Source organism: Rhipicephalus sanguineus, chromosome 11, assembly GCF_013339695.2.
Source record: "Rhipicephalus sanguineus isolate Rsan-2018 chromosome 11, BIME_Rsan_1.4, whole genome shotgun sequence".
NCBI lineage: Eukaryota > Metazoa > Arthropoda > Arachnida > Ixodida > Ixodidae > Rhipicephalus > Rhipicephalus sanguineus.
Genome location: NC_051186.1, coordinates 662,186 through 677,252, shown reverse-complemented (window position 1 = coordinate 677,252; position 15,067 = coordinate 662,186). Strand labels below are relative to the sequence as shown.

At 45.8% G+C, this 15,067-nt stretch overlaps 1 protein-coding gene across 1 annotated transcript; it reads left to right on the top strand.

Annotated features, from left to right (window-relative positions):
• Positions 1–323: 323 nt before the first annotated feature.
• LOC125756276 (uncharacterized) lies at positions 324–5,034 on the top strand. The gene is made up of 2 exons (XM_049410733.1): positions 324–952; positions 4,556–5,034. Exons 1-2 carry the CDS (start codon positions 799–801, stop codon positions 4,939–4,941), a joined length of 540 nt encoding a protein of 179 aa, XP_049266690.1. The 5' UTR covers positions 324–798; the 3' UTR covers positions 4,942–5,034.
• The last annotated feature ends 10,033 nt before the right edge of the window (positions 5,035–15,067 follow it).

Genomic DNA, 15,067 nt, shown 5'->3' with positions numbered 1-15,067 from the left:
GCTCTTTATGGAGGCTTTCAAGCTATTAATACTTTAACTAATGAGGCTGCGCGAACCTAGTACTTCGGTCACAAACCTATTTCCATTACGTTATTTCTTTTCCCTAACGAATGGATTCGTGAAGCTAATGTATATTTACTTCAGGCGCAAATGGTTGTGGACTATCTTCATAGGTGTTACATTCCTACAGCATAATGCTAAGGCACTAAATTTACATTCCAAGAAAGGAAATGACTATGTTGATGTGTGCGAGTTTCAGTAATTAATTATAAATAGTGTCTAATTAAATGTTTAATTATTTTGTAGTCAGTCATGTTCCATATTTACAGAAAAAGAATGAAGCTGTTTGATCAAAATGCATTTGTTTTTGGTTGTGTTCATTTTGTGCGAAGAAAAATAATTTTCATGTTGCCCTTACAACGCAGCATGTAAAGTCTGTAGTCTAGTATCGTACTGCCTTCGCCAACGTGGTGGGCTGCAGTCATACGCAGCACATTAAAGATAATGAAAAACATATTAACTGTGCAGAAAGTTAGTTCATCCTATGCGAAATATATCTTGCTTTACTTTGGCCATCCATGATTACTGAAAGAATAAGCGCTAAAAATGGACGACTACAAAGAAGGGAGAGCAGGAAAAAGACTAGTCCAAAGAACTGGCAAAAACATTGCATCCACATGTGTGGAACATTGCACCTGAAGGGCATATGCAAGATTTTGATGTACGTCTTCTTTGTCTTCACAGGTTGTATACAACAGAGGTGCACCCCTGCACAACTGCTGGGGCATCGTGGACGGCATGGCAAGGCCCATTTGCCGCCCTACAGTCAACCAGCGGATGTACTTTCCAGGCCATGAAAGGCAGCACTCTGTGAAGTACCAGTCCATTATGTGTGCAAATGGAATTGTGTGCCAGCTTGATGGGCCATATGCAGGGCACAAGCATGACGCCCGTCAGTGTGCCTTCATTTATCATGCTGTTTGTTGAAGTATTACAGTTACCAGATTGCAGTTAAAGGGACCGACAACTGCCCAGAACATGAAATGAGATGACTCCACTGATGGAAAGATTGTCCGTCACATTGACTCAAACCAACCCTGTTTTTTTCGTGAGAGATGGATTTATATTTCTATTTCTTAATTGAGAGTCGCGAAAAATGATCTGTGGCGCCTCTGGCAGCAAAAATATGAATGATTTGATGAAACCGGCACGTGACCGTTGACTGCTATATGCGGTCGACGATTTGTTTGTTAGTATTGAAATATTGCTCATTTCTTTATATTAAAACGTATCACTCCATAAAAATGCACATATAGGCCTGCGTTAGTAGTATGCATTAAAGTAGCGCTGCCTTCACGTGACGTAATGCTCCCATGTTCATCAGCGTGTCTTGAGCAACTTTTCAGCGTGCTCATGCAACCGTGCACACAGTTTCTAGGTCGCTAAGATTTTGTAGCGACATAGTTTTGCTATCTACACTTCGTCTCAGAAATGACATGCGCTGCTACTCGGCGCGGCCCCACATATGCGTAGTGACGTTTTAAATGACTTGGCTTGGCTCGTGCATCAAGAGAGTAACGACGCCGGGACAAGCAACTCATGACACAGGTGCAGGCAACCTTGGACGCATGCGCACACAACACGGTACAGATACAGGGAAGGTGTATAATGCCGCATCATCTCATTGTAACAGCTTGTTATTTTCAAAAATGGTTGAAAAGCTCTAAATAAAGGTGGTTAAGCATAGTTACAGGAACTCCTGTGAAAGCAGAACGATAGCTTTCACAAATTGCGAGAAGGGCTGGCGGCATCGCTATCAATTCTCAGCATTGCTGGAGGAAAGCTCCGTCCGTGTTTAGAGCCTTTCAGATCGAAAAATACTGCTTGTAAAATAAATACGTGCTTTTGGGATTGACTACTGCAGCTACAAACACTGCAAAGGGTGAGCTTTCTGGCGCGCCGTAAAAAAATGGGTCGAGAAAAATCAGTTGTCGGTCGCTTTAAGCACGACCGAGATCATACTTCCCAAGATTAATTTGCTCCCTTCTGTCACCTGCAGAAAGGAGCGAATCATGGTCAGGAAATTCCATCCAGGTCGTACCCAAAGGTCGTACCCAATTGTGATCACAAGTGACCGTGTGTCGCCAGTATAACACATTTTTATTGCTTTGCTAATACATGTAAAAACAAGACTGGTGCATGTCATGTATTAGAATGCGTGAGTGACTGAAAAAGTGAACATGCATGCCCTGAACACATCCTATTTTTATAGCCTTTTGATACTGTTTTGTGTCATAATTGTTTGCACGAACTGTTGCACTGTCAAACATGCAAAAGCTAGTGCACAAAAAAATTTTGACTGTGTTTGGGGCTGCTGTGTCGCCGTATTCTTTATTACAGTAAAACCTCGGCGATACGAATCTTGTGGGGTCCCCAAAATTACTCCTATCATCCGAAATTCATATCACCAGAAAACATGAAAAATTAGTATGCCACAGAAGAAAACTGGCGTACTTTTCAACTATTGTTTCTCGGGGCAGCAGCAACGTTGCGAAGGGCTCTTAATGATTTCCCAGTAAAGCTTTTAGGTGTCAACCGTCATACTTGTACTCGTAAATCTACGGCATGCGTAATTTTGAACCAGGTTGGTTGTGGCCGTGACAGCTGATAGCCTCGTCCTAATCTTAGTATGTTTTTTCGCATGACATCGAAGTACTGCGGCGAAAGAGACTGATGAAGCACTTTGCACGCGATACATAAAGGCCGGAAAATTTCAGAACCACCGTCCTTTGTGGTAATTATTTTATGATCGCGGTGGTGTTGGGGTTGTTTTTCGGGAGATTTACAGCCGTACCAGCACAATCAGGTGGTTTGCTCGAAATTCGAAAGTCTCTCGAACAAAACGGAGAGTGTCACTGGCAGGTGCGCGTCCTCGGGAATAGTCTTTTTTACAGACTAGCGGCGTGGCGTGCATGTCTGCAGCGCTTGGGTACACATGACCACGCATACTTGTCGCATCTTCCACGACAGCACGGGCAGCACCTGTTGGTACCTCTGCGGCAGCATATGTTCGTATCAACCGTCGCAGTGACAACCGGTTCGCAACAACCGTACTCCATTACAATGCAGGCCAATGGGCCTTGGCCGGGACCACAGAAAAATTCGTATCACTCCGAAATTCGTAGGAAGCGTGATCGGATCACCGAGGTTTTACTGTACTGTGTTAGCATAACCAGCGCATAAGAATGGTCTATTGAGTCAGTACAAAGGCTGTGGCAAGTGCACAACTGTGAATTCCAGTAAAGGTAGCTGGCAAGTGGTATCAGAAGTACTTTCTGTTGGGCTAGTCGGTTCGTACTTTCTATTGACCAAAACACTATGTTCACATAGTGCGAAGCGACAAGGAAAGGGAGGGAAGAGGAGTTATGCGAGTGCTAACTTCTCTTCCCTCGTTTCCCCCTTTTTTCTTTCAGCACTAAGGGGCCGTTCCACCCACTATCTACACACTCAACCCGCACGTGGCAAAACACCTGCTGGCCGCAAGCGAGGGGTGAAAGAACGGAAGAGCAGCGGAACGGCACCAAATTTACGCGTTGGAAAAACCTTGGTGCTGTTCCAGTCTTTCACCCCCTGCTTGCGGGCGGGAGGTGTCCCACCATGTGCGGGGTGGGTGTGCGGATAGCGCATGGAATGGCCCTAAGTGACCCTACTGTTAAGGTCAATAGAAACGCAAGTGGTGTTTACTAAGAAATAAACAAGCATAACTGAAATGTCCCATTGGCTGAATTTCCACTTAGGACCTGTGGCACTGTGTCATGATACTCGAACCCCATGTTTGATGCCCAGCATGTCTTTCCCCGATGATACTTTGCTGAAAATCTTTCCCAATGTAAACCAGCATGCTGAAACATTGAGAATGTTTCCACTGCTGTGATTTGCTGTCAGCCAGTATTCATCTTGTGCACACTTTTCAGATGAGACGCCTGTGCCACTTCTAATGGCAATGGTGACCAGACTAACAGTCAATAGCTCCTTAAATCTGGCAGTGCCCAATCTCTGCACGATAATGCAAACACATTTCTTTCACACGTGCTATTAAACTGACACTAACTTTGTGTTCTACCTTACCGTACCTTTATTTTGGCTCAATATTTCTCGGCAACAAGTACTTGTGAGATTACATACGCACCTAGGTAGGTAATGTACAGACCAATTTTTAGACTATAAGGTACAGGCACATTTTGTTAGTCATGTGCTCTATTTGTTTAAACTTGCTTTCATATTAGAACTCAACAGTTCTATGAGTGTTGAGACGTGTGTGAAGTACAATCACCATGAAGTAGCATAAACTCTGATTTAGTGTCTGGAGCCTGGGTATCTGCAAGGCCCAAACAGACCTTTGTTTTTTGTGTATGGAAGCCACCTGCACCGCATAGGGTAATCTAAACTTATTAATATGTTTTGCTACATATCACTCAAACACGACACTGCAAAGAGCATGTTGAAAAAGAAATATGTTTCAAGGAAGTTGTCTATTTTTCTCCCTTCTTTGCAGGCATCTTGCGCCTCAGTGGATTATACAAGAAGCTGGAAAGGTTATCACAGGGCTACTCATATGGTATATATGGTGACCCTGCATATCCACTGCGTCCTCTGCTAATGAGGCCTTACGCCGGAGCCACCCTCACACGGCCGCAAGCACTTTTCAATAAGCACATGAGCACTGTTCGCCAGGCGGTCGAGTGGGGATTCGGAAAGACTGTGGCCGAGTTCGCGTTCCTAGATTTCAAGAATCAAAAACTCCTGCTGCAGAACGTGGGTCAAATGTACCGTGTCGGCACTATACTTCCAAATTGCCACACGTGTCTGCACGGAAGTCAGAGAGGAATGTTTCGTGGCCTCCGGGCACCTGACCTGCAGGAATACTTGAGGTGCAAATAAAAAAGTTGACTATTTTGTAATAATAATAATACCTGGGGTTTTACATCCCCAAATCACCACGTGATTATGAGATGCCATAGTGGAGGGCTCCGGAAATTTAGACCATGTGGTGTTCCTTAACATGCTCTGACAGTACAAGGGTCTCTAAAATATTGCCTACACCGGAATGCAACCATCGCAGCGGGAATCGAACCTGCAATGTTCGAGTCTGCAGCCATGCACCGTAATCAGTGCTTGCAACGTGGCGGACAGTTTAGCTGTTTTGCCATAAGATAGCTAGCCCCACCTTTCTTGTGTACGACGATCAGCATGCAGCAGTGATGGAAGTGCTGCTCCAATTGCTCCAAAAGATAAATGCTGCTCCATGCTACTCCAAACAGTAATTTTTGTTAGTAACTGCTCCGAAACGGTGCTGGAAAACTGAAAACAATGGATTTTGACCGCGTGATCAATCAGGGAGCCTAAACAAAACAAAAAACAAGCTTTATACTATCATTCCAGTATGCCGCTGGTATAGCGGGTATGCACCTGACGTCATCCGCAAGGAGCGCTAGCGTCGTTCCAGGATGCCGCCATTTTGGCGGTCTCGGTGGTTCGCGGCGCTCATGGTGGCACTGTGGAACTATCTGTTTTTTCGCTTTTTATGGTGCATCTGTGGACTGTAATGGACTTAAGCGCGCACGCACGTGGGTTAGATAAACCTGCACGATTGCACTACCTGGCGAAAGTGTTCTGTGCGGCGGCGCAGACCCACTCGAAGACGCTGAACTTCAACCCGATGTTGCACTGCATGCTGCCGCGTGTCGACTTCACTGACATGAAGGACTACCTTGTTCGCGAGACAAGTTTTGTGTCGCGTGAGCAACTGAAAGGTTATAAATCCATGCACGGTCACAACTATCTCACGAGCGGATGGGTGCAGCAGCCGGGTGTCAAGGTTCTCCAAGACAGCACAATAGTTGCAGTTGGAAAGGTAAACAGACTTCCCTCGTCCACTTGTAATCGCGTTTATTGTGCCGTGCGAGCGCTCTGCCGATACTGTAAACCCAGTAACGGGATGTAATGGCAGAAAAGCGATCACAGCAATTGCTGCAGTGCTGTTTTCAAATGGTTTTTGCTTCTCAACAACCGCTGCGTGAGGTGCTAATGTGTAGCCGATTTATCGCAGCTTTTTAGTGCAGGCGTCAAAGTTCTGCCGTACAGCACAATCGCTGTTGTCAGAAAAGTAAGCCGACTTCCCCGTTTATTTCTAATCGCGTTTGTTCTGTCGTGCTAGCGCCATGTGAAACCTGTAAACACGGTAACGGGACATCAGGGCAGGAAGGGATTACAGCACTTGCCAGTGGCTGTTTCTAAATGGTTTTCGCATTTCAACAACCGCTGATTGCCTTGCTCGTGTGTAGCTGAGTTATCGCAAGCGTTAAGCGACAGTTCTAGCTAGGGCGACGCGCAGCTTTCTGAAGGATTAAGTATGATCTAACTCCATTCCGCGTTAAACGCGATCGCCAGAATTTAAGAAGCCGCGTTACGTCGATCACTTACGTCGTGCAAATCAGCGTTGACGTTGCTTTATTCAGACATTTCTTAGTGTTCCAACTTTGCAGCTACGATAGCTTTCTAATTTATTTCAAATGTTTAGGTCACATCACTGAGGTTGTCTGTTTGTACTCCCAGGTTCGTCATTCACAGTCATTTAATGAAAAGCTCCTTACGCCGTGGCTTCTCATCAAAGAAGACTGTGAGGTACAAGCTGCTCACTGCACCAGCAAAGCTGGCCTTTGGTATGAAAAAGAAACCAACCGAGGCAGCATACTGATCCACAGGCTTCTTTTTCGTGTGGTTGTTACAACCAAACATGGCGCAGTTCACCAATGTCGCAGCTGGCTGACGTGCAACCACGCCACGTACTGTCTCTCCGCACACACAAATAAATTCGTTCAAAGGTTTTCACGTAATAAATACGCACCGTGCACGAGACACTGCTGTGCATGGGCTAAGCAGAACGCATACAGAACGTAGCCCGATACTGCCAGTACTGCTACCTGCTACTGAGCTCACGAACGGCCGGACCGCCAAAATGGCGTCGCTGCCCGGCGATGCTATCGCCACCTCGCGGATCAAGGTACAGTGCATACCCCCTATACTAGCTGCATACTAGTATTGTCAATATATATATCATTTAGCTATATGTTTTTACCTGACAAGGAGACTATTTTGCTGAAATGTGTGTGAGATTAATTCAGTATCATACTGACTACAGTGAACTCTCACTTGAGTGAACTTCAAGGGACCCAAGGAAATAGTTCACTCGATTGAAAGTTCACTCAACTTAATATTCACTAGAATAGGGAGCCGTATTGGGCACAGCAGATATCAAGTCAAAACTGTGAAATGCAATTGATTTTGAAAAAAAAATTATGTAATTTTCATTTGGACTGGCACCCTTCAAGCGCAAGAATAGACGAAACTGTCCAGAGTCTACATTTTTACGCGCTGCCTCTGGCACAGCTTGTTGCTATGACACGAAGTCTTGCAACTTTCTTGTACTATATCGTACAGCCTCGGCCACAGATAGAGAATTTGAACCTTCCTCAGCCACTACAACTTCCTCGTCGCACTCTTCTTCCTGTTCCGGACAAACACTGGAAGCAGTTTACAAATCTGATAGCTCTGCAGAAGTAACGCTCACTGTCACGCTGTGCATTGTCCTCAAATGAAGCACTGCTGTCAACATCGAGGTGGTGATAGACCTCTGTCCATATTCCAGGGTCGATGACTTCGTCGTGCTGTTCCTCTTACTTGCGTTCATCCCGTAGGGGGAAAAGGCTCTGTTTGTGCCAGCAGTCTCGTATCGTTTCATTGAATTTCTAACGCGAAGCTTGGTTGAATTGACTTCGAAAATGAGCCCGAGTCCGTGGCTCAAGTTCATTTTTGCATATAATGCATAAAAAGACCGCCGGGGATTTTCCTAAAGTTCGTTATTCTTAAATATTCGTTAGATCGACATTCGTACAATTCAGAGTTCACTGTAATAACTGCTGCTGTTATGAATGTGACGTGTGACTTGCATTTATTGCTTTATCAGCTTCGACCTAATTTATGCCACAAGAACTGGCATCTTAAATGATAACTCATTTAGCCTCTTTTTTTACTTTGAGTGCAGGTAACTTTGGTGAAGTATGAAAATAACAGGTTGATATGACCTCATATTTTTTATAAACTGCTTGTTTAGCGACTTTTATATGTGATTGTGCTTACTTTTATAATTTGGTGTTCAGTTTTATCGATATTATGTAGTTTTTGCAACGAGTACTGGTATTTTAAATATATAGCTCATCTTACCTATTGTTGAATAACCATCCATTTACTTATGTTTCTGGAAATTAGCAGTGATTATTGTATGTGCAAACTGGCCTTCAATAACCTTTGGTATTCAAAGAAGGTCATACTAGTGGGCTGCTTCTTTCTCCCGCAGCTGTGAGAAACTGGCCGGTGTGGCAAAGCAGCGCTGAACATGGTCTAACCGATGTTAACCAATATGGCCGACTCGCTCCGAGTAGCGACATAGGTGCAAGCCATGTATGCTTTCTTTTTTTTATTCCTTTTTATTATGCCTGCCCTGTGTTACTAGAAGGCTCACACGCAGGTGCTTCTTCAACCTACTACTTAGTTATTATAGTACACTGTACAGTGGCTGGAAGCCAGCTTGGCTATTTAGGTTGGCCCTGTAGCAGCAGCTTTATCACAGACGAACGTGAGGCCAGTGTCAATTCCCAAATGCGGGCTGACCTTGTCGGCTGAGCTGAGCCAGATTGACCAGTGGCATAGGGCCAGCGTTGTGCCGAGCACTTTTGTACCATAGGTAGTGCCGGCATTATGTAACGAAGGGTCCCTTTAAATGGTTTTCAGCACTAGGTGTACGACGTGTCGTTATTTGGAACACTAGGCGGGTTGCCCGTACCCTACTGGGGCATGTCTTTTCTTTCCTACTTAGGGCAGGGGGGCTGTAACAGTTGCCGCTCCACGGTGCGCCTTCGGCACTATTTTGTCAGAGCCGTCAGCGACAGGCTCTAGTGCCTGCAGGAGAGACTAGACGATTCTTTGACAGCTACCTCGAAGCCATAACCTTAATAGTGACATAATACAGCTAACGACGACAAAAAGCCGGCATTATGTCCTCTCGTGCCGACTGAATACCCGTTGCCAGAAGAAAATAATGACACATGAATGCCAAGTGCGTTAAATGTTTATCAATGCCACCTAATCAATCGTGACTCAATTTTTCGTGTGCATCGAACCACGCCTGACAAGGAAATTGTTGCGTCATTTTCTAGCTAGAAGCAAAAGGTAGAATGGGATTTCCAAAAGCGACTGAAGTGAGCGACTGTATTGCGGTCGCACTGGAGAAAGACCGCCTTGAAAGAAAGCAGATTATATATATATATATATATATATATATATATATATATATATATATATATATATATTATATAAGGGGGGGGGGGGCGGTGAAAACTATCGGCGCAGGTTCCGATTATCACACCTCTCGAAGAAATGCATAAAGATAAGATGAACAAGTCAAGCGCTTGTCCTGTGTTCTTCGTGGTCTTACGTGTTTTTCGCGCTTACAGAAGTTATAAAGTCAAGCGAGGCACATACCTTTCAGGGTCGTCGTCGCGCAAGCCGCTGACAAAGCCGCGGACGGTACCACGGGGACTTCACCGCATGCCGCCGAAGCGTGGCCTCCCGGCGTAGTAGTAGCCATAAACTGGGAGAAGTGGTCTCAATGGCATCTAGCATCACGTTATGTCTCCGGCAACTTTCAGCGTTCCATCGTTTCGTCAAACCCCAGTCGACGCTATCGGCGTGTGTCACGCTCCAGGCATATGCGAAAAATCATGCCCGACAAATAAGAACAGTTGTGGACACGAAATAGGCGGATAAAGTTCACCGCACATCCTTATGCAACATCGGCAACAGGTGCACAGGCACCTAACTAATGCAGCGCCCATGCTTTGAAACTTTTCCCACTTTTCTCACGTGCTTCTTGCCATGCTTCTTGCTGTCAGCTCTTCTCCTCTTTGTAATGCAGGGTTGCTTGATTTGCCAGTGGATTTGCCATGGTGTGCGTGCCGCGAACGATAACGATTAACTAAAATTGTGTTAGCACGCAAACTTGTGCGCTGATATTATTCTCGGTAAGCCGCTTAGCGTACATACAGCGATTCTCCATTTATAATTAGCGGTCAGATTTTGAGAAACAATGGGTTAAGCGTCGCTAGCATCGGCATGTGAAGAGTTGCACGTGTAAAATGGCCTCCGAAAATATGGCAGGCAAGCTTCCGGCGCGCCAAATCTCGGACGCTATGCCCACACGCCACCAAAGGGCGCTGCAATCGACCAATGCGTCAAGCGCGCGAACTTTAAACATACACTGTGGAACTAATACAGCTTTCACACAACGCAATTATAATTAACGCGATATGAAGAAAATAAGCACCGTGAACTGTTATGATGCGTCGTTTCAGTAAATCCAGTTGTTTCTGCGTCGTTTGAGATGGCAGGAAGTTTCCTATCGCGCATATGGGTCCGGCGTCGCCTCACACCTACTACTTTGATTGCACAAGGGATAAAGGTAAAGAAATGTTCCTCTATTCATTTCATGCGTGTGAACACCTGTTTGTTTATCACTGTATTTTCAGTTTACCGGCAGAGCTTTCGTTGCATAACATTGACTTTACTATTCACACCGATTCCTTCTTTACTGCATTCGCCCTCTGAGCGCGTTTTCGCGCCCAAGCGGAGCTCGCCCACAATACCTCATACTTTCAAGTTTTCCAAGCAGCTGATCAGAAGACAAAGCTTGCCGCGCCATGAAACCTGGCTGCGCATTTGTTGTTTTGTAACTACTGCTTCGCGATTATGTCGCGTCTGGCATCTATGGAAGGCCATCAAAAAATACTTCAGTTCTTCTTCTTCTTAGCTCGTAATTTTACCACGCCGTTTCGGATGACATCTTCTTCTTCAAGGGATAGATCCGCGCCCAACATCTTCATTTCAGTTGTCTTCTATTTCAAGTGTACTGTCCTGGAGCGAAAGAAGGACATGGTACTGTAGCGCAAAACTCGAAAAGAATCACCAAAAGCCAGAAAGAATGAGGAAAGTCGGCCTCTTACTCTTTATATTTGTGTTTTGCCCTAGCAGCATCATTGTCCTTCAGTGAGTACCAACTCGCCCAAGAAAAACTAATTGCAGAACGAAAGCAGGATAGGAAAGGAACTGGGACACAGATGAAAGAGATTGGGTGCGTTCAAGTTGGTTGTTTTGGTCACGACTGTTGACACAGCGCTGGTTTATTGAACCTGGCCCCATTTGATTCAAACAGATGCAGGATTTGGCTCGCTTTTGATTCAAAACTGCACGTTACAGTGAGGCATTGACCCATTTCGATTACAATGATTTTAAACGTCAAACATACTTAGCGCGCTTTACGTTCACGTGAAATTCAGCCTAGTTTCGGTTTCTGGATTAGGCTCTTTTACAAAAAAAAAAAACGCCACACTTTTATTCAGTGACATTTATGATCGTGATATTGGCGTTTTGTGGCCATTCAAATCACATCCGAATCAACCTATACGAACGTGTCGACGCCAGGTATAGGCGGGACAAGCACCGCAACCGCATGCTCGATGATATGGCGCCTGTGAACAATGGGAACACCCTCCCACGCGCTACCGGTAAAGATTAAGTTCCAGCTGCTTTGCTCCGCACATGAGGGGTTCGAATGACGTCAAACGGCCCTTCCGTTTCTCTCTTTCATATATAAAAGGAAAACCCGTCTAGCAACTAGTGATGCAGAACTATCGGTAAATTGACTATCGATAGCATCGATAGCTCTTTTGAAACTATCGATAGTGTAAACAAGCTATCGATAGCACTACCATCGACAAACTATCGATAGTGCAATTGGTAGTACCATCGGTAATATTACTAGTGATTACTAGCGATAGTACTACCACGCGTGTTTGTTGCTTTATTTTGATGTATTCGGGTTTCAACCACAAAGAATGTTAGAAACGTTTGACCGCGCCGTAATGTTTGAGAATCTTAATTGTTTGAGATCATTATGTTAAGATTACGCGCCGGACGCGAATAGTCAAGTTTATTCGAGGACTTACGCGAGCACCAGCGATAACGCTAGAAGGTTCAATGACTGATGTATAAAAGACGACGCGTTCCACCAATGATCACATTACTCTTCTCGCCACTATCAGTTCTCAGCGGGTAGTCACTCGTATTTTGAGTTTTGATTTACTGGGCACAAGTTCGCCCAAGTAAAGAGCTCCGTATTTCCCAGTCTTGCTGCAATATTCTTCACAGTCACAACCACGTGACAATACTATCGATAGTGTTGTGGATAATGATGCTGTTGCTGGCCGGACATATTGCCAAAATATTTGTGATAGCCTACTATCGGCTTCGCTTAAATGATGAGCAATTTCTGGCGAAAGAAATAAATTATTTCCGCAGAGAAAATGGCGGAATATGTCCATCAATAAATTCGCATCCAAAAGCAACAAGTTACACGTTACAATTAACAAAATTAGTGTTATATAAGGCGTCGCTACCGACGACGGCGCTGTGAGATGGCACGCGCTTGGCGGCCGCCTCAGGGAGAAGGAAGAAGATAGAATAAACAGTGATGTCTTCGCTAATGCTGTCATAATCATTATGCACGATATAACATATTTTGGCGACGAAGATTCACCAACCCATGTGCTACCGGCTTGACACTCAGCTGAGACTTCCTCCACGATGAGTATTTCGGGGCTACAGCCGCCACCTCCGTTCCTGTCTTCACCTGGACACCCGGACATCCCATGGGAGCAATGGATTCAGGCATTCAAGAACTACATGATTGCTTCGGGCGCCTCCGATCTACCTGCTATTCGTCGGAAGGCGATCCTGCTCAACTGCTTGGGATTGGAAGGACAGCGCATTTTCCAGACACTGACGACAACGGACGACCCATGCCTTATGGCTGCAAGCGCTGCGGGAGGAACATTGGCGTCGTCTCCAAGCCCGGATGACTTCGACCACGCCATCGCGACGCTGGAAGGTCACTTCAAGAGCACGGTGAACGTCACTGCAGCGCGTCACCGTTTCCGTCGACGTACGCAAGCCCCAGGTGAGACTGCGGCTGATTACGTCACCGCGCTGGGAAGTCTCGTAGGAGCATGCAATTTCGGTGACTTGGCGGACGACATGATACGCGACCAGCTCATTGAGAAAACTACAAGTGGGTATTTACGTGAACGCCTTCTGCTGGAAGAGTCTCTCACGCTTTCTAGGGCTCTTACCATTGCGAAACAGCACGATCAAGCGACTAGAGAAGCAAGAGAACTTGCACAAAATGAATCACAAGTTCATCGTGTAAAAGATGCTAATATTTCATATCAGAGAGAAAGGCATTGTAGCACGTGTACTTGCTATGACATGCAAAGTCAGTGTCGCAGATCTCAGAAAGAGCAGGAATGCTACCGTTGTGGTTCTACGGCTCACCTTGCAAATAGCTCGCAGTGCAAGGCCAAGGCACATAAGTGTCGAAAGTGTGAGAAAATGGGCCATTTTGAAAAGGTGTGCAAGTCGCTACGAAAGTGTGAGAAACATGTTCAGCATGTCGCCGAAGATGACGACACAGCTGACCCAGATGACCACCTAAGTGTCTGTCAAATCTGGAGCCGTAAAAAGGGAATTTACGCAGCGTTGGAAATTGAAGGAATTTCTGTGTCATTCTTGATCGACACAGGATCATCGGTTTCGATCTTGGCCGAAGAACTTTACCAACGCCACTTTTCCAAAGCGTATCCACTGACGTCTACGTCCGTCAGTCGGCGAACGTGAGGCCCTTGCCTGCGTCTGGGCTTGCGAACACTGGCACGTTTACTTGTGGGGACGACCTTTCATCTTACGAACAGATCACGTGGCTTTGGTTACGCTCCTTTCGACGAAAGGCACTGGTCACCGACCATTAAGGATTGCGCGCTGGTCCTCACGGTTGCTCTGCTACAACTATACCGTTGAATACAGGAAGGGCAGCGAAAACGTCGTGGCCGACGCGCTCTCCAGGTTACCCGTACAGAGTTCAATCCGCGATACATCCGAAGAAGAATTTATATGTCTTTTGTCTCCAGTAGTTACCATGCAAGAACTTCAAGAAGCAAGTGCCAATGATCAGGTTATTTGTGAAGTTAAGCACTTCACGACTACTTCTTGGCCTGACAAGAAAGCATTGTCAAAAGAGTTGCTGCCTTACTTTTACGTGAGAGCTGAACTCTCTGTCGTCAGTGATATACTGTGCCGGGGTGACAGGATTGTCGTGCCTGCGACTGTGACACGGCGTCTTATGGATCTGGCCCACGAGTCACACCCAGGCATTAGTCGTACCAAAGCGCGCCTGAGAGAGTCCTATTGGTGGCCATGCATGGATAGCCACATTGAAGAACTTGTGCGCACGTGTGTGATTTGCCAGTCTTGTGACAAGTCTGCACGTACCTCTGCAGCGCCGATGCAACCCGTTCCTCTTCCTGACAGAGCCTGGGAAAAGATTGCTATCGACATCGTGGGACCTTTCACGCAAGCTTCAGCCGACTGCCGATTTGCCATTACTGTTATTGACTATCACAGCAAGTGGCCCGAAGTGGCTTTCGTACGAGATGCGACCACTTCTACAGTAAGAAGTTTTTACTTGAACTTTTTGCACGAGAAGGATACCCACGTGGTTTCGTATCCGATCATGGACCACAGTTTTCTTCAGCAAGCTTTGAAGAATTTCTCACAGAACGCGGAATAACGCATTACAACTCTTCTGTGTATTACCCGCAATCTAACGGCTTGGTGGAAAGGTTTAATAGGGTGCTGAAGTCATATATTCAACTAGCCCTGTTTGAGCGACGTGATATAAGAACAGCCATGCTTGATTACCTGCAAGTATATCGCTGTACGCCTCACGCGACTACTGGTGTGGCACCCGCTGTTCTTCTTCATGGATGCCAACCTCGCACAAGACTCGACATCGTGGGATTGCCTGACAAATGCTTCAGCGCGGACCCGTCGCCAAGCCAAG